The sequence below is a fragment of the Actinia tenebrosa genome, unplaced genomic scaffold (genome assembly GCF_029948245.1).
Source record: "Actinia tenebrosa isolate PJP-AT-01 unplaced genomic scaffold, QUT_ActTen_1.0 PGA_scaffold7__59_contigs__length_16204524, whole genome shotgun sequence".
Taxonomy (NCBI): domain Eukaryota; kingdom Metazoa; phylum Cnidaria; class Anthozoa; order Actiniaria; family Actiniidae; genus Actinia; species Actinia tenebrosa.
Window position 1 is genome coordinate 5,624,409 of NW_028292584.1, and position 26,942 is coordinate 5,651,350.

The 26,942-nt window shown below is 38.7% G+C and overlaps 1 protein-coding gene and 1 non-coding gene across 3 annotated transcripts; one reads left to right on the top strand and one right to left on the bottom strand.

Moving 5' to 3' along the window:
- The first annotated feature begins 1,322 nt into the window (after nucleotides 1–1,322).
- LOC116297289 (uncharacterized) lies at nucleotides 1,323–7,336 on the top strand. Its single transcript, XR_016121633.1, has 7 exons — nucleotides 1,323–2,030; nucleotides 3,567–3,762; nucleotides 4,132–4,206; nucleotides 4,666–4,748; nucleotides 4,998–5,220; nucleotides 5,803–5,942; nucleotides 7,044–7,336. It is a non-coding gene; the product is annotated as an uncharacterized LOC116297289 (transcript).
- Nucleotides 7,337–9,232: 1,896 nt separating this feature from the next.
- LOC116297306 (transient receptor potential cation channel subfamily A member 1) lies at nucleotides 9,233–26,848 on the bottom strand. Of its 2 annotated transcripts, none has more exons than XM_089039601.1 (30): nucleotides 26,515–26,848; nucleotides 25,157–25,262; nucleotides 24,799–24,974; nucleotides 24,476–24,592; nucleotides 24,246–24,354; nucleotides 23,766–23,866; nucleotides 23,516–23,563; nucleotides 22,850–22,986; nucleotides 22,510–22,558; nucleotides 22,182–22,370; nucleotides 21,802–21,888; nucleotides 20,974–21,080; nucleotides 20,240–20,401; nucleotides 19,354–19,468; nucleotides 18,940–19,109; nucleotides 18,435–18,519; nucleotides 18,078–18,134; nucleotides 17,442–17,519; nucleotides 16,510–16,580; nucleotides 15,862–15,991; nucleotides 15,310–15,360; nucleotides 14,327–14,434; nucleotides 13,671–13,858; nucleotides 13,160–13,220; nucleotides 12,402–12,476; nucleotides 11,911–12,084; nucleotides 11,446–11,514; nucleotides 11,220–11,330; nucleotides 10,231–10,325; nucleotides 9,233–10,111 (listed from the first exon to the last, which is right to left on the bottom strand). In XM_089039601.1, exons 1-30 carry the CDS (start codon nucleotides 26,722–26,724, stop codon nucleotides 9,973–9,975), a joined length of 3,375 nt encoding a protein of 1,124 aa, XP_088895727.1. In that variant the 5' UTR covers nucleotides 26,725–26,848; the 3' UTR covers nucleotides 9,233–9,972. The 2 variants fall into 2 exon arrangements, with proteins under 2 accessions (XP_088895727.1, XP_088895728.1); XM_089039602.1 differs by lacking the exon at nucleotides 26,515–26,848 and adding an exon at nucleotides 25,550–25,798.
- Nucleotides 26,849–26,942: the final 94 nt, after the last annotated feature.

The window sequence follows — 26,942 nt, forward strand, 5'->3', positions numbered from 1 at the left end:
CATATTCTTTTTAAAGAGACTTCAAATGATTCTCCTCTGCTTAACAGATTTCAACAGATTCCAATAATGGGAATACGAACGTCGACTCTCTTCGTGGGACTCATGATGAGACTTCCTGGCACGGATTAAATAACCGGCAGTTAATTTTTTGAAGATATTTTAGATTCGATATATTAAAGTGGGTCTAAGGCAGCCATAAATTTGTTTTTGTTTTTGTTTTTCTTTTTTTCTTTCTTTCTTTTTTCTTTCTTTCTTTCTTTCTTTCTTTCTTTCTTTCTTTCTTTCTTTCTTTCTTTCTTTTTCTTTCTTTCTTTCTTTCTTTCTTTCTTTCTTCTTTCTTTCTTCCTTCCTTTCTTTGTTTGTTTGTTTGTTTGTTTCTTTCTTTCTTTCTTTCTTTCTTTCTTTCTTTCTTTCTTTCTTTCCTTCCTTCCTTCTTTCCTTTCTTTCTTCTTTCTTTCTTCTTTCTTCCTCCAAAAGCCTCCAACTTACAGGGACGGCGGAGCAGTTTTTTGATTTGGGGGAGGGAGGGGGGGGGGCTCAATAGTGACATTGTATGGCAAGGCGGGAGGGCTGAGTTAAGTGAAAATGTATTAAAATTCCACAAAAAGCCGCCCCCCCCCCCCCCCCCCCCCCCCGGTTCCCTCGCCCCTAACTTAACCTTAAACAAAAGAAAACTGAATCACTGAACTATGCTTAGTCATACATACGAAGGGCATACGCACACACGGCAACATCACGCTATTACTAAACAACAAAAACCTACTAAAAGCAATTTTAACTTTTCATAAAACCTATTCTTCTCCTAAGTAAACAAAATTTATCAAATATGAACTCATGTTTTACTGCTGTGTAATCAATTGTTGCCATTCTCTATCTTTTAAATACATATTATACTGTTTGTATTTAAATTATATTAACATGAAACATGAAATGTTAATATGAATCGCTGTATAGATACGATATTGACTCAGGCGTTCTATTCAATGAACTTGTCACGTAAGAGTCGATTACGCAGCAAATTTGTAAATATATTTTGGCACTCAATATACAATTCTTTTCAAAAACAATGGCGATATAAAGTTAATCTCTTTTAAAAACTACAAAATTTCAGAATAGTTAAGCTATTTTTCGAGTATTTTCAGTTACCTTTAAGTAACATTTAATTCACTTAAGTTTTAATCGGCTATGTAGTAAATAATCTTGGACAAACAGCTTAAAGGGTTAATATTTCAGTTTCATTTCATTGACACATTACTATTCAACAGTGTGACGTGTATTCTACGTAACTAAAATAATACATAAATACACAGCAAAACTCTTTGTTACTGTTAGAGCTTTTGATGCATTAAGGAATCCGGAACGATGTATTTCCTTTATAGTTTTCTTATTCTTTATTTCGTACAAGGGGCTTGTTCTCAGCTAAGATGGGTAGAACTGAAGCCGAATTCGCTGGCCCCAAGTGCTCGGAGTGATTCTTCTATAGGCTTCGATGCAATCTCTAACAGAGTAGTAATCTTCGGAGGGAGGGGTGGATCGACTCTCGGAGATACTTGGCTGTTCCATTTATCGTCCAAGAACTGGTCTAAGGTTAACGAGACGGTCCTGAGTGATGGAAAGTCGATCCCTGAGCCAAGATTCAGTATGGTTTTTGGCGCTAAAGGTAACTCCTTCTACATTACTACAGGTGAATCTAGTGGTGGAGGAAAGAACGTTTTCTACGATGATGTCTTAAAATTCGATATGAATTCTCAAACATGGCAAAAGATAGAACCCAAGAGTAGCTTGAAACCTGAAAAAAGATACGGTAGCGGTGGAGGGATCCATCCCTCGGGTGACGGGCTGTACGTTACTCATGGTTTTGCATCGATTCGCTACTCCAATACACTCAGATTTGACTTGAAGAGCGAGAAATGGGAAACGAAATTTGAAGGAACGAACAGCTACAATCCCAGCTATCCACATGCAAGATGCTTGCACTCTTCTGCTATGACAGGACCAGACGAGTTTGTCATGTTTGGCGGCTGTTTAGGGTAAGTTATGTACCATAAAAACTCGCTAAAACATAAAAAGTTATACGAACAATAATAATGACGGCGTGACTTCGTGATATGAATGAGGTCTTCCGTGACGCGGCACTTGTATGGGAAAAATCACCAATTCAACTTACTAAGATTAGTTTTAAGATCTGAAAACTAATATTTTAAATGTTTGCGCAGCTCGAGGAGTCCTCTAATGTATGTTTAAGGAGATTTTTAAGTGAAAAATTCGAGATATTTTTTAATCCCACCTGGCGTCGCAAATATTCACTGTCGCGTAGTAAGCATATAAATTGCTGTCATTTCTAAATGTATTAATTATAACAACTGTGTCAACTTTTCCTAATCCGTCGAATATAAGTATTATTCTTTCGTACAAAGTTTCTTTCTTTTTAGCTTTTTTATACCGTACTTTCTTTTTTTGATATTATGGAAGTAAAATTAATTTTCCCACAGGGTCGAAATTCGCGGATCGTTGATTACTATAAACGCTCATACACGAACATGCTACTCAATTTAAGTACTAATTTCTATTAGTTATTAAATATTCAATTATGAAGATAAAAGATCCAATTATAAATCGGAGAAAAAAGATGAAAGAAATAAAATGAAATTCGGTATAAATCCCTGCAAATTGGTCGTCGGTTCTTTGTGACGAAGTATGGAGAATCGAGTATCTGCTTTCATTTTTGGTTGTAGTAAAAGGCTTTTACGGTCGCGAAGGAGCCAGAGCGTTTGAATAAATTTTCCAATATACAATTTAAACAGGATTAAAGCTTTGCAAACAATTCGGTACACTTTTTAATGAAGGTAGAGTTAATTCACCTATTATTTGGTTTAATGAAACACAGGAGTTGAGCATGAAAATAAATTAACGATTGAATAGAAAGGAAAAAGGAAAGAATAAAGAATATGGAAAAATGACTCTAAAGAATTCGAAGAAATGGAAGGAAAGAAATGGAAAAAGGAATGAAGGAAGGAAGCAAGTAATGGTAAAGGCCCCGGAACAAAGGAAGAAAGAGAGAATAAAAGGAACAAAGAAAAAGTTTATTTTTAGCTAATCATATATATATGCGTTGCTACGCGCATTGAGGTTCAAAATATGCGTTGTTAGGCGCATTGAGGTTAGAAATGCGCCCTACAAGCACCTATTTATTATTATTATTATTATTATTATTATTATTATTATTATTATTATTATTATAACAAGAAAAGGAAGGAAAGAAGAAAGGAAGGCTGAATGGGTGGAAGGCAAACTGACCGTTGGCTCAAACCCGTAGAACATGTTCCATGATCAAAATGGAATTTGAAAGCGTTTTTGTTTGAGTTTAAATGCCTGACGACAGAGGCGTAGCATTTAACTATTTCCCCCCCCCCCCCCCCCCCCCCCCCCCCGCTACTATGGACTATGGATTTAGTTGGAATTTTCGCGCCCAAAACGCGTGTGCTCGCCCAGGCTCCAACTCTGATACTCTCGCTACACCACTACATAATAACATACCATAAACGTTTTCTTTGATTGTCTTTCAGTGGGGGTGGTACCGGGGGCCCTTGTCCATCTGAAGACGGCTGAAAATACGATGCTGTCAAAAATACCTGGACGATGTTGAGTCAGTGCGCGACTCCCAGGATGTACTCGGCTATGGCAATGCTACCATCACGTGACCCCAGTATCAGGAGAGCAGTGCTTTATGGAGGGAGAGAGAAGACAGGATCTATACTCTATGTAGGTATCAGTCACGTGATCGTGTGCTGGTCTGTGATTGATTGGTCGCAGTGTAGCAAAGAATGCCATCTTCTACAGTCACCTGGGCTTGCAAGTTCTGTCTCATTAAAACAAGCATGAATAGACACCTTTGCCTTGGGCGTAATGTTTCCCATTTGAAATCACCTGTTTTTTTCCTAGAGTATGGTTTCTTTGTTTAACGGTCGCAAATGAGAAGACCCATAAATATTGATACAACCCAAACGAAGAATTTTATTCTCAAGGGTATGACACGTGGTCTGAAATGGAAAAACGATACGCCCTAGGAAAGGTGTATAAAGATGAATAGCTTTACATTTGAATCTATATCATACCTTTTGATTAACACAGACCACTGAAGCTCCGTCGAACGAGATCCTCATCTTCGATCCGGATACCAACACCTGGTCGAGGAAGAAAATAGAGGTAAGTATCTCTTTAGATTTCTAACAATGGCCTCTTTAAAATTCGTATAACATGCATCCATTGATCCCTGTACTGAACCAAATAGACTTGTTTACTGATATGGCGGTCATCTTGGATTATGGGATGTCGAGGGGGCAAGCACGTAAAAAATTCATAAAGCATAGAAAATTTATGAAGCATAGTGGCGGGGTTACGCTTTCAAATAGTTTGATGTTTCGCACATTGTTCCAATTAGCAGCGAATTCAATGGATTTTTATACATGCTTCTCATTGAAAAGCCTAAAGTTATAAAAAAAAAATACACCCTGACAGCTGCGCAGGCTATAATTTTTTCCAATAGTTGCCCCCCCCCCCCCCCCCCCCCATCCCCCCACCTCCCAGCATCGCATTAAGTCTTTATTAAAACAATAGAATTCAAGATGGCCGCGGTAAAAAGGTCAATTGATACTGATTTTTCAGGGCCCGCTGCCAGCCAAGAGATTTGGTCACGTGATGACCACTACCCCCAATGGTATTATAATGTTTGGTGGCAAAGATGTTAAGTAAGTTATATAATTATGGTCATACAATATATCAGCACTATTAATAGACGACCAAGGTCACTTATGCACTGCCTACGCTCAAGGGTCGTTTCAGGGTTCAATAAAATTGACAGTATAACAAAATATTAATTAAAATGCTATGATACGAAAGGCGCTTGCTCTATTTTTACACCTATTATATTTTATGGGTGCTGCTATAAATGTTTGTTTACGTATATTTACTGACATCCTTCGTATTCCTCTCCTCAGAGGTAAAAACTTGAACGATTTATGGCTACTGCAAGGCAACGTGACAGACGCCGATCAGACTTCATCTCTTGGTGAATGTGACTCGTTCAGCTTCAATCTTATCATGTTGCACGGTATCTTTATGTTTATTGGCTGGGGCGTGCTTCTGCAGCTTGGCGCCTTCCTGGCTCGATACTATAGACATAAGGATCCATGGTGGTTCAAGATGCACAGGGCACTACAGGTAATGAAATGACTTTGTTCTAGGGGAGGGGTGGGTGGAATGAGTATCTACTATCGACGTAGGAATCCATGGTGGTTCAAGATGCACAGGGCACTACAGGTAATGAAATGACTTTGTTCTAGGGAAGGGGTGGGTGGAATGAGTATCTACTATCGACGTAGGGATCCATGGTGGTTCAAGATGCACAGGGCACTACAGGTAATGAAATGACTTTGTGCTAGGGGAGGGGTGGGTGGAATGAGTATCTACTATCGACGTAGGGATCCATGGTGGTTCAAGATGCACAGGGCAATGAAATGACTTTGTGCTAGGGGAAGGGTGGGTGGCGGAATGAGTATCTACTATTCTCATGGGGAAATACAAAATTTGAATAAGAAAGAAAATTCGCAAAGCATTTTGGTAGTGGTAGTAAAATGACGCCATCATGCAACAAACGGCCCATTGTAGTCTAACTTTTTATTTTATGATACAGGCGCAGTTTGTCCGGTGCATTTGTACCCAAGCTAGACCAGAATGCACCAGGGTTAACTCAGGCTTAAATAAGTACAATTGAACTGACGTAGCGTGTGTATTTGCCTATAGGTTGTAGGTCTATTGTTCACTATTGCTGGTCTTGCGTGTGGCATCGTATCGGTCCCCTTTGATCACTTCAAGTTTGCGCATTCAATCATTGGCTTGGTTGTGATGATTGTTGGTTTACTCCAGCCACTAAATGCCTTATTGTAAGTATAAAGTAAAAAAAAACTTTCTCGATTATCATCATATTTTTGAGCTACTTAGCAATTAGTCCTCGAGCCTGAATGGGCTGTTGACTCAGGCCATGAGGACGAGAAGACTATATTTTTTCAGTCAAATCCAACTAGTAGGTCAAATATATAGATGCAAACAAGCTTTAAATAAAAGTTCAATTAAATGTTTTTGTTTTCAAAGCCGGCGCTTTTCGCTACTAGTAGGATATAACTTATAGCCTAGTAGTAGCTCAACCAATCAGAGAACAGCATTGACGATAGACCACTAGACCACTATTTGACTAAGTAATACTGAATAGTCCCCTTCACAGTTCCCTGCGCCATCTTGAAAGGTAGTAGTGCCTTTTGCATCGAAGCGACACGAACGTTGACCTTGCAATGATAGAGACCTTTTTTAACACCCTGGACAATTATTCACGTCTCTATCATTGCAAGATCACCGTTCGTCTCCTTTCGATACAAAAGGCACAGTTACCTTTCAAGATGGCTCAGGGAACTGTGAAGGGGACTATTAACGTCATCGCCGCCATTTTGGATCACATCGAAATATTTTAGGCAAGTGTTTTATTGATAGTCTTGTGCACTTGTTTCAAATCTGACAAATTTAAATCTTTCAAATTTAAATTAATTCCACTTTTTTTCTAAAATTAGGTACATTGCTACCTTGATCGATATACCCTGCCTGAAACAACCGGGCTAGTCTAAGATTCTAGCCTTACGCACTAATGCATTTTCTTATCAAAAAGTATACTCTTCAATGCGTTTTGGCCTTGCGTCCACACTCAAACGATCGAAAAAGCTGTGGAAAACGCATACATTTGAAAACGCTATCCAGAGTGGAGACATTTGAAAACGAAGGCCTATGGTATTAGTATTGCGTACAGCGAAAACGGAGGCTTTTGGAAACGCTGACGTCATTCAAACCGGCACGTCTCTTCTTCGCATGCGCAGATGACAATATTACATCATTTCCGATCTCGCTCCGCTTTTGGCCGAAAGGGCCAAATCTTCTCATTTTCTCCTAATCAATTAGTCTTTCAAAAATATCACTAACAATTATACTCCTACTTTTAGCCGTCCCCATAAATTCAACGATGGCTCTAGAACCATTAAGCGTATCATCTGGGAATGGTACCACAAGCTGGCTGGCCGAGCAGCCCTGATACTAGCCCTCATTAATATTTCTCTTGGTGTGTTCTTGGCCGTGATGCCAACAGTAGCCTGGGAACTATGGTTTGGTTATCTTGGTCTCGTTTGCTTGACGTACATCGTGATGGAGGTGAAACTTAGAATGAATAAGCGCAAGACTGGATCGTCGGATATTGCAATGGAGAATAAATAAACCAAGGTCTTAAAATTCAAGGAGTATACAAGGACCCAAAAATGAATTTTCAAGGTGTATGTTCAGCGAACTATGCCAAGGTTTTACACGGTGGTTGCACATGGCCGACTTCCATATTTTCCGATCTTTCTGACTAGATCTCTTTCAGAACCATGCCCTCTAAATTAAGCTGCATTCCTAGGTGCTGCAAGGGGTCTACAGAGATTTTACACCATCACGTGATGGCAGCCATCTTAGATGGCAGGAACAATACAATCGTTTTACATGAGAAAGATTTCAATTCCCAGAGCAAAGGGATTCTATTGTTCTGCCATCTAACCACAGGCAACCCAAGGTGTATCATAGGCGTGAGGATGTGATGGTGCAAAACCTCTATTATATAAGGGATTGAATATTTGAATTAAACTCCCTCCTTCCAAATAGGGAGTAAGTCAGTAGTCGTGCCCAAATATTTTTTTGGACTGAAGTTGGGTTCGAGCTCACTGCGCAACAATATGTTCTAAGATAGTTTCTGGTTACCTTGTTAGTTTTACTATAGTGTTTCAACTGATATAAGAATCAGAATCATAATAAGTTGTAAGCAATGATCAGAGTATACACCTATTTCAAAAAACGTTGACGATTCGAAATCTGAAATAATGGGTGATATGAGACTAAAGGGAACTTTTGTGCTTTTATGTTTTTTGGCTAAAATTCGAAAAGTCACGTCTAACTCAAACGTCATGCTTCATATTCAAATTTGTCTAGGAAATCGCACGATCTCGAGTACGATTCGGAATTCATAGGTATGAGTGATGTTTTGAAAGTTTTCAAAATTGGACGAGCCTTTTAGGCGAGTTCAATTTGAGAACTTTCAAAACATCACGAGTATCTATAAATTCCGAATTGTACGAGAAGATTGTGCGGTATTTTGTTTATAATACACTCAACAAAATTGAGCAACTTAATAGCTCACCTCCGAGATAGGCTTCGTTTGTCACGCACAAAGGTTTCAGTATGAGGCTCCGTGCTAAATTAAATTAATTCTTACCGCATGTCACGAATGACTGAGCATTTAGCACGTAGCCTCATACTGAAACCTTCGTGCGTGAAGCACAAAGCACAAGTGAAGCATATCTCGGAAGTGGGCTATTGGGACTCTACAGAGCACAATTTGGCACATAATTGTACTCCTCTTGTCCAATCAGAATCGAGTAATTTTGTTGAGTGTATTATGAAAAAGGAAACTACGCTGTTCTGCTATAAATATATTACATTTGCAGCTCGTACTTGTCTCAGATTTCAGACCTCCGACCAAAACGTTTTTTCATATAGGTATATACAAGTATTTAGTGATTTTCCTGAGACCATGAAATAGTTGGTAACCTAATTAGAAGTTATGTTAAAAATACGATAATAGGACGTTTCCATGATGGCGTCATTGACCTCTACTACCAGACTCCCTTGCACACTTTCTTTTGTTCAGTTAATTAGTACCAATTGTCTTACTATTCTCATGAGGGAATACAAATTTAAATAAGAAAGAAAATAGTCGCCAAGCATCTTGGTAGTGGGAGTCAAATGACGCCATCATGTAAACGTCCTATTGACAGCTTATTTCATGATATTACTTGAAATGAAATGAAATGAAATGAAATGAAATGAAGATTTGTGTTTGCGGATCAAAACCTTTGTAAAATTGTTCCAAAATTTGAAGTCAGATACAAACATTTCAAGTAATAATTAGAAATTAAAAAATAAATAATAATAATAATTAGAAGTTATATAGATCTTTTTTCCATTGTCTTTTGTGCGTCTATTTGACTATTTGTTTTGCTCTCCATTTGACCATTATTCATTAGTAATAAGTAACCTAGTTTCAAGGGTTAATTGTAAAATCACTATAACAAACAAAAAAATTAATACAAATATAAAATAAAAATTAAATATGTTCATTTATCATGTGTAATACAAATAAATTAATTATTTAAATATGTTGGCAGTAAAATGGTTAGTAACTAAGGTAAAATCTACAGAGAAAAGACAATAGTCCCTTTCACAGCAGTTCCCTGTGCCATATTGAAAGGTAGCCGTGCCTTTGCTTTGAAGAGAGACAAATTCAAATTGGTCGCCATATTTCGATTCGGTGTGTGTGGTAGTAGCACTATATAGAAGTAAAGTGATTTTATTTGGTCCGTTAAATATAATCTACCCCATGACCCTCCAAATTATTTCATTATTTAGTCAATATATAGTCCCCTTCACAGTTCCCAGCGCCATCTTGAAAGGTAACCATGCCTGTGCATCGAAGCGAGACGAACGGTGAGCCTGCAATGATAGAGACCTATTTTAAATACCTTGAACAATTATTCACATGTCTCTATCATTGCAAGCTCACGGTTCGTCTCGCTGCGATGCAAAAGGCACGGCTACCTTTCAAGAAGGCGCAGCCGGGAACTGTGAAGGGGACTATAGAGGTTTTGCACCATCACGTGACGGCAGCCATGTTAGATGGCAGGAACAATACGATCGTTTTACATGAGAAAGAATCCAATTCCCGAGAGCACACGGATTTTATTGTTCTGCCATCTAACCACAGCCAGCCCAAACTGGATTATGGCGCCGGCACGTGATGGTGCAAAGCCTCTATTACTTTTCTGGATGACGCAAAGAAACTCCCCCTCAGAATGAAGTAAAAGACGTTGCATCAAATGATGTAGGGGAGGGTTTGTTGAGAAAGTCCTCGATGTGTTTGATGGTCTGCAGCACTTTGGAGAATTCTTGAGTCTGTTTGCGAAGACGAGAGTTGATCTCGTGTATACTGAAACACAACGGGGAAAAAAATATTTTTAGCCTCCTTTATGGCTTGGATCAGATTAGATTGCCCTTCGCCCAACCAACCAGATACTGTTGCATCAGACCGTGTGAACGGTCCCTTACCTTTCTTCGTGTTTGTTCAGTCGTATTCTTAACGTGTCTTCTTTCTTGTCTTCGTCACGTGTTTGTGTCACAAGACTTACTAAAAAAGCTACAAACTTCAAAGAAATTCAATATTATTTATCACGCTTGAAGCATATAACATGTAAAATGATTGATAGATAGAATTAATAGAGGCTTTGCACCATTCACGTGATTAAAGCCATGACAGGAGGCACAACAATAGTCTTTTCCTCTCAGGGAAACTGAATTCTTTCTCATGTAAATCAGAATGGACCAGATTCAATTGTTCCTGTCTTGGCTGCCATCATGTGATGGTGCAAAGCCTCTACATCTCCTTGTCCTAGAAAGATGCTTCACATACCATATTAATAACAATACCCTGCAGGCAGAGTGGCAGGGTCTCCTTTAATTCCCACGAGCGATAATCGCTCTAATTAGAGTGAACAGTATTGGTGTAAAGGGTAACAAAAATGCCATACATATATTATGCCTATTTCAATAGACCCCTTGCAGTACTTTGGAATGCAGCTCAATCCGGGGGACAAAACAATAGGTTCCAATTCTAAGGAGATTGGAAATCTTTTGTTTTGTCATATGCAAGAGGTCTATTTCAATAAACATTGTCATCGCCAAAGGCGATAGGCGATAGGCGATAGGCGATAGGCGATAGGCGAGCGATAGGCGAAAGGCAATATGAAATAGTTCATTCCAAGATCTAAGAATAGGGTTAGGGTTAGGGTTAGGAACATGGACCTTAGTGTTGAGATTGATTCAATGTTGCTTGTATTCAACGAAACCATTTCCGTCTCGGAATGACCTATCGCCTATCGCCTTCTATCACCTATTGCCTTTGATGATGACAATGGTTTTTGAAATAGGTGTACATGCTGAGCAGGGTAAAGAGGAAAAAAGGTACTAACTTTATTTTGGGCTTTTGATTGGTATTTAGAAAGTCATCTAATTCCAAGATGAAATACTGATCAACTTACCTTTTTTCGTAAACTTAACTTCATATTGGGGTAGTCGGTATGTTCGTATACCCTGGTGCGCATGCGCAGTGCTTCAGGGAATCCCCTCTCAATCTGTATTAACCGTTCGACCTGTCGCGGAAAAAGCTCACCTTTATACTCATATACAACCAATTAACTGAATACATATGCATATACAAAAACAATAGCCCTAAAGATGTACAATGATTCTAATGATTCTAGATACCTGTTTAGCGTAGACCTGTAATTCTGCAGACGACTGGATGCGACTAATATCACCAACAGCAAGACCAATCTACAAACAACAGGCAGAAAAAGAAGATGTCTTCAAGAATCGTTGCTGACTAGCGAGTATTGAGGGTTACTGGCTATGTTAGGAGGATAAAAGAATGCAGTATTGAAAGACTAGGCGCACCCACACAATGTGAATACCAGCCATTTTCGTCTTTTAAATGTCAACCGACTGTTATATCTTTCGTTGTACAGTCGCCTGGCTACTTGCGCTCTGATTGGCTCAACATTGTGCTCCCTCGAAGGAGAACATTAGGCACGTATTCTGTGCACGCGCAAGCTGATATTGTTCCGCCTACGGCTCATTTTAATTTTCCACAAGCCTTAGATTATTCATATCTGATGAAATTACACAATAGCTGCTTTATTTCTTTTTTCAGTTGTTATACAATTTACTTACGAGCAGATTCAAGAAAATAATTGGAACAAAAATGCCATAAAGAAAAAAGAAGAAGTAGTAGAGACCAGGCAGATAGGTAGGTGGATTGTCCACCAACACGTCTTTGTATTCAAACTCTCCCATCATCCACACGAAGGTAGTGAAGATCGATTGGTACAAAGTCCTAAAGGCTAGCTGTAGGGGTAAATAGGGGAAAATAAACAGGTTAACTTGCGCTTATTTAAAAATGAGCGCGCTCTAACATCGGCAAAACGGGAAATATTCGTGTCAAGAATTTGAGTTAAAAACATTGGTAAATTTTTTTAAAAAATTCGTAAAAATGTTTGGGAATTCAGAGGGAAGGGTCATCAGTAAGAATTTGGCTTTCTGTGTAGGGAGAAACCTATTTCTTTTGACTAAAGCTTCGGGGGGGGGGGGGGGGGGGGGGGGGAGGAGGGGAGGGGAGGTGATTGTGTTTCTTGCTCAGGAATTATTAGGGAATCTTCACTCACCTGTGTTTTATCGACATTTATCATGTAAAAAGAGAAGGCGAATGCAATCACAAACATAAACAATAAAAATATGACCTAAAAGAAAAGTAAATGTGAGTAGAATATTCACACCGATTTATATAATTCCCTCGATCTATGGTGTACTTTTGGTCACTACTTTTTATCATATATGCATATGACGTCATAGCCGCCATGTTGGTTGATTTGAATTAAAAAATGGTGTTGGTTTCTTTTGTCACGTCATCCAATATGGCGGCCATATGACGTCACTGCTTGTTTATGTGGGGGATAGAATCGCCAAATCCAATAGAAAATTCAACAAAATTTTCTCCTAGCGAAACAGTTTAATCTAAAATGGCCTGGTTTTCAGATATAATATGCGTTAATATGTACTAAAAAATGTTCTGTGCGTTTGCTGGCTATTCTACTTCTCTTCGTGGATTGATGCGGGTTTTAGAACAATTTTCGGTGAATTTGCGTTGATTTGACACCAACCGATGACCATGATCCTTTGCGTTTAAACAATACAAACAATACAATGTTTTGATGTGACGTCATAGTGAAATAGGGCAATAGATATTCAGTATACTCCTGTAAACTTTTAGATTTGACCTTTACACATAATGTTAGGATGATTCCGTAAGTCGGTCCCAGTTCGCTCTCTTTCGACTTCTTAACGAGGGACTACGACTTATTGAATCAGTCTAACATAATGAGTACTGCCATGTTATTAGGTCCAGTCCACCCCGGCCACTTACTTTGATAAAAGTCCTGATGATCTTGATCACCATGGTAACATACAGACCAAAGATTTTATAACTGAAAAGAAAAAAAAAAGATATCGATATTTGTTAGAAATGTTTTTGGAGCAGATTTAGTATGACGGATAACAGAACTAAGGTGCGAGAGTAGGCAAAGTACGCAGTGGGATTTTACACCATATTACAAATGTACCACACCCCTCGTATTGGTTCAGGAAAGATGTCTCAGAACGTGTAATGCGTATGCTCATGAGCCATGCCGTGAACGATAAAGCACCTCACTAAATATAACGCACGAGCGCTGTAACCGTAACTGTGCTTTGCTCAACAGGAAATAAAGTAGAATATATATACAACTTCCTTAGAAGCTTAATAAAAACACGTCTACTGAATATAACATACGCGCGCTCTGATTAATTGACTAGCGTCCCGTAACCGTTTTTTGTGTCGTAACATTTACCCGCACATGTACAATGCTTAAGAATTACAGTAGAATATATGCACGTACTTCCTCAAATGCTTGATAAAGAGCACTCCACTGAAGATCACGAGAACTACTGTCAGAAGGTAACCGCTTGTGTCAGAGTTCTTCGCGGGACGACCGAAGGGCACCACGTACAGGAAGAAGACTATCGTGACGATCAAGGCGATAATATTGAATACATTCTCAACATCGGTGAAATATCGCGACATTCCCTGGGAAAACGGTTTATGAAAATATTAATATAATATTAACAACAATAATAATAATAATAATAATAATAATTAATAATAATATAAGTATCGCGACATTTCCTGGGAAAATGGAAATATTAATATGATATAATATAATAATAATAATAAAATATTAATGATACTGTAATAATAATAATAATAAATAATAACATAAATATCGCGACATTCGGCAAACTTGATCTTGTGATTGAGACAGTCCCCCTTTCCCGCTCTTTTCTGTACTTCCGGTAGACGCGAGCGTGTGCCATTTGTCGGAAGTCAAATTTTCCCGCTCTTTTCTTACCATTAACAAACGAGTTTCCAACCGGATGGATTGGTTTAAACGATAAGCATCCTTGCAAGCTCAGACTGGTTAGTTAGACCTAATGTAAAGCTTCCTAAATCTAAGATCAATTAATCGATGTTTACCACTTGCCTTCATGCACTCACCTGTCTCATAACAGAGATTTCTTTTGGTATTCTTAAGCAACATATACTAAGGCATATCCAGTACAGCACTCGTAATGTTAGTAACCCATCGTTACGGACCTCAAAAGGCTATAAAAAATATTTAAAAAAATCATTAGTATAGGAAATCGCACGATCACGAGTACAATTCGGAATAGCGCAGCGCGCTGATTCTAAAAATAGCTTAAAGATTCGGACAAACATTGCATTCTGTTTAGCCGCTAGGAGGATTATACGAACCGATTTTATTATTTTTACTTAAAGTTACAATAATAACCCATGTAAACTAAGATCAACTGCGATCGGCTGTGAAAATTAAATTGTAAGTTTGTTTGTCCGAATTTCGCCTTTGTCTTCGTTTTTATGACGTAACGGCTACGCTGCGCTATTTATAGGTACGAATGATGTTTTTAAAGTTTTCAAAATTGAACGAGCCTTTTAGGCGAGTCCAATTAGACGAGTATCTATAAATTCCGAATTGTACGAGAAGTTTGTGCGATTTTTTTTAATGATAAACTCAACAAAATTGAGGAATTTAATTGGGACTCTACAGAGTACAATTCGGGATTTAATTGTACTCCTCTTGTCCAATCAGAATCGAGTAATTTTGTTGAGTGTATTATAAGCAAAGTTATCAGTATTTCTGGTTTGCAATCATTCCCAAGAGAATAAAATAATAAAATACAGTAGAGTAAACACAGTACTGACATATCACCTATCAATATCAAGATAAGTAGAGTAAACACAGTACTGACATATCACCTATCAATATCAAGATAAGTAAAGTAAACACAATACTGACATATCACCTATCAATATCAAGATAAAGTAAAGTAAACACAGTACTGACATATCACCTATCAATATCAAGATAAGTAGAGTAAGCACAGTACTGACATATCACTTATCAATATCAAGATAAGTAAAGTAAACATAGAGACCTAACTGTATTACATAGGACTCACCCATGTACCGTAGTACAAAATGTCTCCCTTCACACAGCTGACATTTCTATTCTGTTAATAGAAAAAAGTTTGAAAATGTTACCACAAATGTCGTAACGTTAAACACTGGGGGAGATGTATAAGAGACAGTTTCCCTACAGAGGCTTTGCACCATCACATGCCGGCACCAATAATATAGCTTGGGCTGCCTACTGTGGTTAGATGACAGAATAATAAAAATCCTTTGCTCTCGGGAATTGAATTCTTTCTCATGTAAAACGATCGCATTGTTCCTGCCATCCAACGCTTATGGCTGCCGTCACGTGATGGTGGAAAGCCTCTATTGTGACTTCCTTGCTGTATTGAAGAAATACAGTTATTTTTTTCACAACAGACATAACCAAGAGATGTTTGTACCCAAGCTAGACCAAGCTGCACCACGTTTGTTGTTTTAGAATAGGTGCCTACGAAGCAAACATGCTTCAAGGCCAGTCCTCATCGTTTGACGTTCCTGTTTTCAAAAACAAAAACAAAAACAAAAAACAAAAAACAGGAATGTAAGATGGAACTTACCATGGAGAATTTGTTAGGATTTCTATCGGATATCGCACACGGCTGGTACATGATGAATGTCCCAAGAGACACGATGTATGTGAAAAACAGAATGAACTGAGGAATGACTTCGTTAAGGCCAGCTTTGCGCCTAGTACAAAAGTTATAATTAAATCATTTAACAATCCATTTGCATTTCATTCATTAGCTTGTTCATTTGTTTATTCCGCTTTTGTGTTCATTTTATCCATCCATCCTTTTCAATTTAATTCATTCATCCCCTATTAAATTTATTACTCTTAAACATACCATTATTTCTAAAAGTTGCGGGCTTAGCCTCGAATCCAGGAGTTGTTTGTTTCATTATTCTATTTTTTGCTTTGTTTTCTATTTCAAAAGGAAAGCTAAGATCGCACATTCTAGAAATTATAGTATTTTTAAGAGTAGTGTATTCAGCTAATCCTTCTATACTTATTTTCTTCCTTCCTTCCGTTCGTCCTTCCGTCCATCCATCCATTCTAACTCCCCTTATGGTATGTTTAAGAGTAGTGTATTCGGCTAATCCTTCTTTCCTTCTTTCCTTCCTTCCTTCCTTCCGTTTGTCCTTCTGTCCATCCATCCATCCATTCTAATTCCCCTTCTATCATTAGGTATCTTATTACTGTTTACCATTTAATGTCGAGGAAGGCCTGACACAACGGATGTGTAAGACAGCCAAGTCTTTTGTGCTTCACCATCGTCTACAAAATGAAAACAAATGTACAATGAGCTCTAAGCAAAGGTGAAAGTTTCAGCTTACAATAGATATTCAACGTCGTAGACATTAGCGGGCTGCCAGTGCGCTTTCTCACGTACAGCCACTGGGGCCACTGGGTGATAGCCACTGGGTTATCAGTATGATTTTTGTTTAAATTATAACTGTCATGTGTTACCCTCTTGAAATAAAGCTCATTCATTCATTCACAGCCAACACACTCTGGTATTGATTTCTCTTTTGCTCAGGTTTAGCCGCGATTTTGTGCAGAATATTCATGCGTTCCAGTAAAAGTTCGTGGAATAGGACGTTTGCATGAGGGTGTCATTTCATTACGACTACCAAAATGCTTGGCGAATTTTCTTTCTCATACAAGGTGTATTCCCTCATGGAAATAGTAGGTCGATTGGTGCTATTTAACTGAACAAAAGAAAGTGTGAAAGGGATTTTGGTAGTGGTAGTAAATGATGCTATGATGCAAGTAACCTATTTCAAAGTGCATTCTTTACATTCTTTACTGTTGGTATTTATGAATCATTTGACACTGAAATAAGGCTAACCCTGCGTAAATGAGTCTGTAATCGTCAAACACAGTGGTATTTTTCGAATTAAAAAAAGGTTTGTTACGTTTTTAAAGATATAGAGGCTTTGCACCATCACGTGATGGCAGCCATGACAGGAAACAAGAACAATTGAATCTGGTATAATTTTATTTACATGAGAAAGAATTTAGTTTTCCTGGAGAAAAGGCTCCATTATTGTGCCTCTTGTCATGGCTGCCATCACGTGAATGGCGCAAAGCCTCTAATCCAGTAGAGACTAGGAAAGATAAGTGAGGAAACCAAACCTCCAACGCATCTAACGAACCACAATGACCATCGTTCTCATCCGCCATTCCTTGGAGAAGACGGAAGTCGTACGACACCTGAACAAGCAAATAAATAGTTATTTATCAAAAACTATTTGGGTTTTTATTAGATGAACGAACGCAAACTTTTCGTTGATTCGCTTTATTATATAGTTAGGATAGTACGCGCGTGTTGATTGGTCGAAAACTGTGTTTATCAGTGAAGGGAGAAGAAGATTGAGAAGCACTCGCCTACGGCTCATCTTCTCCTTACACTTACGTCACTTCCTGCGTGCTTTATTACTGAACGGAGCACGGAAACAGCTGTTTTATTTGTTAAATACAATACAATACGACGAGAGTTTATTTAACCAATGCTCTAGCAATGCGTAAATATATTTTGATGGTGCACGCGGATAGTTGGGAGAGCAAGATGGCAGCGTAAGAGTTGCACGAGGCGGAGCCGAGTGCAACTCTAGCTACCAGGGTATTTGACTATCAAATACTGTTCATGATAAACGTCCTGTAATATCGGAATGCATGGGAGATGGAATTCCTGTGGAATCATTAGCTGTTCCTGATTGGGAACATCAAATGATTCTTCTGACACAGGGACCCCAGTCATAGTTACCATACCTTGTAATGAGGACTGTCAGGAGGCCCATACGTTGTCACACAATTATCAAGGAATTTCTATAAATGAATTACAGTAAGCGACAGTAAGCTAAATAAGATTAGGAAAGAACTAAGAAAGAAAACATGGAAGGAAGGAGAAAAGAAGAAAGGAAGGACGGCAGTAAAGAAAAATAGAAGGAAGGAAGGAAGGAAGAGGCGAGGGAGGGAGGGAGAAATGGAAAATGGATGAAAGGAGAGAGGAAACAACAGGGGATGGGGGAGGGGGGAGGAAAGAGAACTCTGAAGGAAGAAGGAATGGAAAAGAGGAAGAGAAGGGTAGGGAAAGAAATCGACAGCGTAGAAGACATTGTTCCATACCTCTGCCACATGGGGTATTGCCTTTACTAGAACCTGCATCTGTCCTTCAGCTCCTCGAGGAGCACGCCTCAACACGTCACGCCACCTTCAACAAATTATATATTTTTTGTTATGTCATCCAATCATCAGTCGCAATTAATAAACTTACTGCTCTCTAGGTGTCTGGATGAAGCGTGACAATCATTTTACCTGGGTCAATTGACGACGAAAGTCTAAATTTTTGAAGGATTTTTTAAAAACATTTTTTACTTTATTAGGAAACCAGCAAATTATATTATACTCTCTTATTTTCAGGGCAAAATCTTTTCTTAAAACCAGAAAAGTTAGATTATGAATTTTTGCAAAAGTCTTTCTCTTCAAGAAACGTTTACAAAATGCGCGCACCCTTATTAGTTATGCTTCCCGCGCCGTGCACCACAGGTACCCTACAACCAAAACTTGACAATATGTTGTCCACCACAGGAATACCAACTACACAACATATAAGGTCATACCGAGGTCATACCTCTTGTGTTCAGCTATTGCCATAGCAACCTCCGCATGTTCATTTGCTACAGCCACGTCCAGTACGTTTTGGTTGTATGCGTTAGGAAGAACCTTCTGGTCTTTGATTGACAGCAGGAAGCATACGATGTGGGCGTGGCCTCCTTGAGCAGCCATGTGCAAAGCAGTGTTCTGTGGGAAACAAAATGATTGACGTTACGACAGCAGTAATAACAGCAACAGCAACAACAACTGCAACAGCAACTGCAACTGCAACAGCAACAGCAACCGCCACAGTAACAGCAACAGCAACAGCAACTGCAACTGCAACACCAACACCAACACCAACACCAACACCAACACCAACACCAACAGCAAAAAAAACAAAACAGCAGCAGCCACAACAATAAACAACCTAAACAACAGCTACGTTTACCATATCTTTGTCCACTTCATTAATACAGCGAGGTTTGGCTCGCAGGATGATTGCTACTGACTTCAAGGACCCTTTAGCAGCAGCCAAGTGCAGTGCTGTCTTACCATTTCTGTCCCTAAAGAAAATCATAAAATTTGAATAAAAATAAACCATACAAGGTCTTGCGCGCTAGGAATCGTGAGGTTTCTTGGACACGCGTAACTTCTTTTTACTTGGAGTTCAAAGTACTGTGTTGTTGATGACAATATTTAGGACGTCCTCGTAAACACAAGTGAAGCGATTCCTGAGGCATTAAAATTGTGGAAATGCGTTTCACGTTTCTGGAATCCTTCTATACTTGAGACTAAGCTAGCACAGCGATACAGTCGCATTTCATTGGCTGACAACATCCCGCCAATGCTACCAACGTTGCAGTGCGTTAATCGCAACGATAAAAGCGGACGCACGGTGCGTTTTCGTTTTTGTCTTACGTGACAATTGATGCAATATTTTTCATGACAATCGCACCATGTGGCGCAGCCTTGTCACCAAAACAAGTTTCTGCTCTGCGGATTAATCAAACGCAAACATTTAAAGTTGAGTCAATCAACAAGCGATTTTTTGCTTGCACAGGCGACGTCCAGCGTCTCGGGTGCAGCAAAAAAATTTCAGAGTGGCTACTCAAGATACAAAGTCTGTGACATTGCCACAAAAAAACTAATTTGATTGATTTCCCGCGATGTTTTTTTCTTTTTTCGATCTTTTCAGCTGTCGCTTCGCCTATGCAACGGTCGCTGCACGTGCAATTTTTCACCATGCGTTTTTGCTTTCGAAAAATCGTGTCGCCTGCACAAGCAAAAAATCGCTCATATAGCCACGGCTCTACATGAGAGTCTAATGTATTTACTTGAGGAGGCTGGCCTGGTGTTCAAGTAACAGAAACACCAAGTTACTATGTCCCTCTTCCGCTGCGCAGTGCAATGGTGTTCTCTCTATGTCGTTGACTGCGTCGATCTGATGGAAGCCACGAGCGTGGAGCAGTTTCTTGACAATGTCTATCCAACCATTTCTAGCGGAGGAAAAAATGATGAAAGATAAGGCATTATTTAATAGAACTATTGAGGCCGTTTCGCGGGCGTTGAGAAAATCGAAAACATTTTGTAGTAAATTCCGGTTTAAAACATAAAAATAAAAGTAGGAAAAAATCGAATAAATGAATAAAAGGAAAAATTAAAAAGGAAAAATTAAAAAGGAAAGCAGAAAATAATCTAAAACCTTTCAAAACGTTTATGGTGAATCTGTGAGGCCTGCTTCTTGTATATAAATGATTGCTCAACCATGGCAAAATATTTATTCAACAAATCGCTCATAGATTTGCATACACGACTTTCAAAAATGACCGCCAAACTCGGTTGGGACTAGGAACAATTGAATGAAAGCGAGGCAAGTAAGGCCTCATTAGTAAACAAAGCCTACTCAGTACGATATTTTGTGTCAAAGTCATTCATCTCACCAATTCGAGTTCTTTTAAGTGTCTTTTGAAGTAAGGGTGAATGACTTTGACACAAAATATCGTACTGAGGGAACTGTGAAGGGGTCTATTGATAACCAAGAGTTCTGTTTACGTATATCGAGACATACCTCGCGGCCAGGTGTAACGGTAACTCTCCTCGATTGTTACGCACTTTGACAGAAGCCTGGTAGTTGGAACTTGATCTCGTCCATCTTCTTTGTAATAGACACACGTTCTGATAGTGGACATAAAATCCATCGAGACATTTCAATAGCGTTATCTATTAGTATAAGCATTGTCTATTCAGGGGAGGGGGAGGCTAAAATGGGCTTTTAGAAAGTGTATTTTTGTTTCGGCCCTCAGGCCGAAACGCTACTAAGATCAGCTTGGGTAACCCATAATATTCTGTGAAGCTGTCAATCAGCTGTCATTATTTTCTATCGTATCTGTATACCTTTTGTTTTATTTATATACATGATCCGTGATTCGCTAAGGTCATAAGCTCAATAGCTCAATTATTGTTTTATTTAAATAACAATTTATTGTTTGACATCCTTGTCGAAGCGTATGTATTTACCAAAAGACTCGTGTGTGTGCGTGTTTGCACTCCAACGAACACTGCGAGATAGATATTTCATTTGCGACCAACAATGTAGAGTAAAGGATTTGGACATTGTCTTACTCATGTACCTGCTATTTCTTGGAAATTTTTTGCTCCTTGGACTTCCTGTGCCATAAAATTTAACACAGGGATCCCAAGAGAAAATATATGGGGTAGCCTTCGGAGGGGGCTAAAAAATGTGTGATACCGAGTCCAGGAGATCCGAGACCCCTGGGGTAAGAGGAGACGGTTACTACCGCTACCCCATCTTTGACTTTCCAGAAAGTCAGTTTGGTTAGTGTTCGTTTGCAGAAAAGAATGTGAGATATTTGGTGTATAGATGTGCATGTCTCACCTTTAGGAATCCCCCTTGAGCTGCGTAGTGAAGTGCTGTTGAGCCGTGCTCGTCAACTGTGTTTATCATTCCACGAATTCCAACATGCTGTAAGAAATAATATCAAACAATAAATTTATAGCTTGCCTTAGTGCGTCGATGCATGTGCAGGTTAGTAATTCTGCTCGCATATCAGTATGGACGGACGGACGGATGGATGAATGGATGAATAGATGAATGGATGGATGGGTGGGTGGATGGATGGATGGGTGGGTCGGTGGGTGGGTGGGTGGATGGATGGATGGATGGATGGAAGAATGAATAGATGAATGGATGGATGGGTGGGTGGGTGGGTGGATGGATGGATGGATGGATGGATGGAAACTAGGAAATGGACTTACTTTCAACAGCGCTGCCAGTGTATCAGAGTGCCCCACAGCAGAATGAAGTACCGTCCTGTTCATGGAATCTCTGCAGGTAGTATCCGCCCCGTGCTCTAACAATATCTCAACCGCACCAGTACAACCACGTGACGCGGCTAATAACAAGGGTGTGCGCAATTCATTATCCAAGTCATTTAGTTCAATACCCTAAAGACGATAAATCGGATAGATCAAATAAAATCTTAACTGTGCCCTGTCTGTGCACTTAAAATAGTGGTATGCACAAAGGTTTTAACTCTTGCAAAGAATAAACAATTATATTTCTGAGCTAATTCAAAATCTTTACCTGATCAATTAAAAACCTCACTATGTCGACATGGTCATACATCGCTGCTCTGTAGTAAGGCAAGAAAACACCAGTTACTATAGCGATATTTACTGTTTACAAACATTGACATCAGGAATCTTTTCTCATTCAAATTTGCCAACCATTAAGACAAAAGATATCTGTTTTAGTAGCCAATAGAGGTCTGGTTGGTCTATTGATATTAATAGGTGACCTCAGCGCAAACATCGCTATTATAAAGTGTGTGCATAATGACGATTAACCAGTAGTGTTCACATATCCCACATCAACCAATTGAAAAATGACACGCGAAAATAGCCCTCTTCACATCATCACTTACTTGTGCAGACAAGTCAGTCCTTGCTTGTCTGACTGAGAATAACAGTAGATGTATGACACTGACTTGATAAGAACCTTGAGGATCTCGAACGAGCCGTATGTACAAGCCATGTGTACAGCGGTAGTGCCATCAGATTCCTGCATTAAATAATAAGAAAAACAATTGAAAAAATGACACGATTCTATAGTCCTTTCAGGAATTCGCTTGAGTGATGACCATGAAACTATTATTATCATTATCATCGTCATCAACATCATCAACATCATTATTATCATCATCAAAAGCAACATCATCATCACCATCATCAACATCATCAACATCATTATTATCATCATCAAAAGCAACATCATCATCACCATCATCAACATCATCATCATCAACATCATATCATCAACATCAACATCATCATCATCAACAACAACATCATCATCATCAACATCATCATCATCAACATCATCATCATCAACAACATCATCATCATCAACATCATCATCATCAACATCATCATCATCAACAACAACATCATCATCATCAACATCATCATCAACATCATCATCATCAACATCATCATCATCAACATCATCATCATCAACATCATCATCATCATCACCATCATCATCATCAACATCATCATCATCATCATCATCATCATCATCATCAAATTACCTTCACTTTATCTACTCTTGCTCCATACTGAAGACAAAGCTTAACTATCTGAAAGAAAAAAATCATTCATTCATTCATTACTTATTTGTCCGTCCATCTGCCAACTCAATTATTCATTGAATGTTCATTTTCACAAGTAATTAGTATCTTCCTTTCCATCAACACAGCAAGAAATTAAGAAATTTTGAAAACAATTTTTAGTTTAAGAACGATAACAAGTTGTTACATCCAAGTTTGTTTGCATTGTTACCTTCAGCTGTCCTGTGTCTACCGCCAAGTGCAACATCGTACTGCCATTTTGGTCCACACCGTACAACAAATCTTCCATCTTACATTTCTCCTTAGCTTTAGCTGAGAATAAATGAATAAATATGCATATTCTGCAAACCTCAAATATACCACATAAACCACATATCATTTTATGTATTGTCATACTATTCTTTTTTTGTATTGTCATACTAAGTACAGACATCTTGCTACCAAATGACCTTTTACATGCCTTAATTGTAAAAACCAGCCAGCTTTGCATCAAAATGTGTTAGCTTACATATGAAGCCCCTGCATGAAAGTATGAAAATACATTATAGCAGGTCATACTTTTGCACATCTCTCAGTAAAATATAACCAACTTTATTTGTAGGTGACAGTCAAATGTGCCTTTCTCCTCCACTTCCTGTTCAACAGGCCACAGCTCAATAGACCTAAATATGTCATAACATTGAATACTAACCATCATGGAATAGGCAATCCACTACATCGTATGCTCCTTTCATAACAGCTAAACACAAGGGGGTTCTGTTGTTGATGTCTTTGGCTGATATCTCAGCACCTGCCATTAGCTGTGAAGGAAGAAAACCCTTGCTTAGTTGAATAAAATGGGTAAAGTAAGCTGAAAACCCTAATCTTATGGGACTGTTTATTTTTTGCCAGGAAGGGAGTTTATGCTGTGATGTTTCTTACCAAAAGCTGGCATATTTTCTCAGTTGTTGGGTGGTCTGTCTGAACCGCAACATGAAGGGGAGAGACTTTTTCTTTTCCTTTGAAGTTAACATCGACACGAGGGTCCACTAGCAATTCCTTTGCAAAGAAAATAATATTATTAAAAAAATAGTATTAATAAATAAGAAAGTAGTATTAAAAAGAAAAATGGATCCAGTGAAACATTTTATTTTGTTCACTTTGGAATAATAAAGTATGAATTATGACCTAATGAAATACAAAAATATACTCTCTTATAACCCCCACCCTCCCCTCCCCTAAGTCTAGGAATCCTTCAAGAATACCTTTAGTAATTCAACATTTCCAGTTCTTACGGCACAATGGATTGGCGTGTCCTGCTTGTAATCAAGGACATAAACCTTGGCCCTGTGGTCAAGGAGGAACTTTGTAGCTTCCAGCTGCTGTCCAAGTATAGCACAGTGCAGAGGTGTTTGTCCATAACCATCTTTACCGTTCACATCTTAAAAAAAGTTATCAAAAATGAATAATAAGGATAAATATTATAGTATACATGTCTTACTCCTCCCATTTCATTACAGTGTAAAGAGGCTGGGACTAAGGGGAGAGAGAGGAAGATTAGGGGGGGGGGGGGGTGCTGGGATATGGGACCACAGTGTGTAAATCACATATAGTTTAAATCACCTGCGCCACTGTCATATAGCTCTTCTATTTTCTCCATGTTACCAACATATGATGCGTGGTGTAGAGAGTCACCATATCTGTCTTGAGTTGTGGATGATAACTGCTCCTATGAGATGTTATGAAAATATCTTAGTAACTCATGTAATTTTTTTAACGAAAATACAAAATAATGCTAGACTGTATTTTTATGTTCTCACAAAAAAAATCTTTATTATAATTGAATCATATTTCTAGAAAGCATCCATGCCTCTTCCATAATATGCCCAGTCAAAATTACAATGGCCAGGCATAATTTATTGGCATCTAATGTCTGCCCAAATGCTTCGAATTAAGGCAGACTAGAGTGCAAATAATATAACTGTGAAATAAATAACTAGCTAACTAATTACTAACCTTGGGTTTTGCCTAAGTCTAATTAGTTAAAATAGGCAAACCATGACGGGTAAACTAGTGTACGTGCTACTCAAGGGCGCCTGTTTTTAAATATTTTCAAACACACTTACAAAAACTGAAACAAGATTTTGTTGTACATGCTTTTCCTTCGTATAATTTGACGTTTGCATTTTCGTATCTATTCATTTGCGTGTTGAGTTGTTACTCTAGTAAACGTCTGTGCCCTTGTCATGCCTCACTGAATTCCTATGTCTTGTCTAATTAAGCGTTAACTATCTACTATTTCATCCTAACTATTTCACGGGTATATTATTTGCCCCCTATTTGACCATATTGACTGATCATAATGCGTGTCTGGCCATTGAGCAGCCATTCAATGTCACAATGTCCAATCATCACTAAGAGAAAAAACATTTACCCCCCCCTCCCCCCCCCCCACCTCAATACAGTATACAAAAGAAAGATTGTGCAAATTATATGCATGTCGCAAGTCAATCTCCTTGAACCTCTAAGTATAATAAGTATGACTTCCTTGGGTACCAGACTAACTAGGAAGACCTTGACCACCTGCTCTACCCACCCCAACAATTCCCAATTCCTCTAAGTTTGGTTATAAATTTCTTAAAATACCCCTCCCCCCCTCCCCCCCCCCCCCCCCCCCCCCCCCCCCCCTCGTCATCTCACCCATCAATGAGCAAGTTAGATGCATGCACGCATAACAAATCAAAAATAAAGGAGTTTGATAGTGCTCTATAGGACCAATATTAATAGTTCCCTATGCAAATCTGTCCAATAAAGCATGGCTGACATCACTTTTATCTCAAGGACAGATGGTTATCAACTATTACTCGTTTGGAAACCATTTCGCCGGCTTTTACACGTTTATCCTGTAAGTCAAACACTAACCAAAGGTTAATGAACTTGTCATGCTTCAGTCTAACACATAATTGAACACAAATATTTACCTGCGATCCAGAAAAGTTACCATCATCAGAGTCACCTTCTTCAACGCTCAAAGAAACAGCATCTTCGTCAAAATTATCGTCAAATTTTTGCAAACCCTCTTCCTTCAGCAAATTATCCAGTTCAACTTCATCAAAGCTTGGGTAGTTTTCCATAGAAGCCAAACTACTTTGCCTAGAAGCATTGAGTTTAGGGACATTTAGGCTGCTCATTTTGACGACTTACGACTTATAAAAAATGTATGGCTGTTTTGAGGCGAATGTTTTTGCAATCTCAAGAGGTACTCTTAATAACAAAACTCATGTTGACATTAAAATGTAGATTATGCACATCGTTGAGAATCCACAGCTACCCCAAGAGCAAAAATTATAAACAGATAAACATTGCGCGCCAAAGACAAATGAGATGAAAAAAATTTCATCGAGTTACT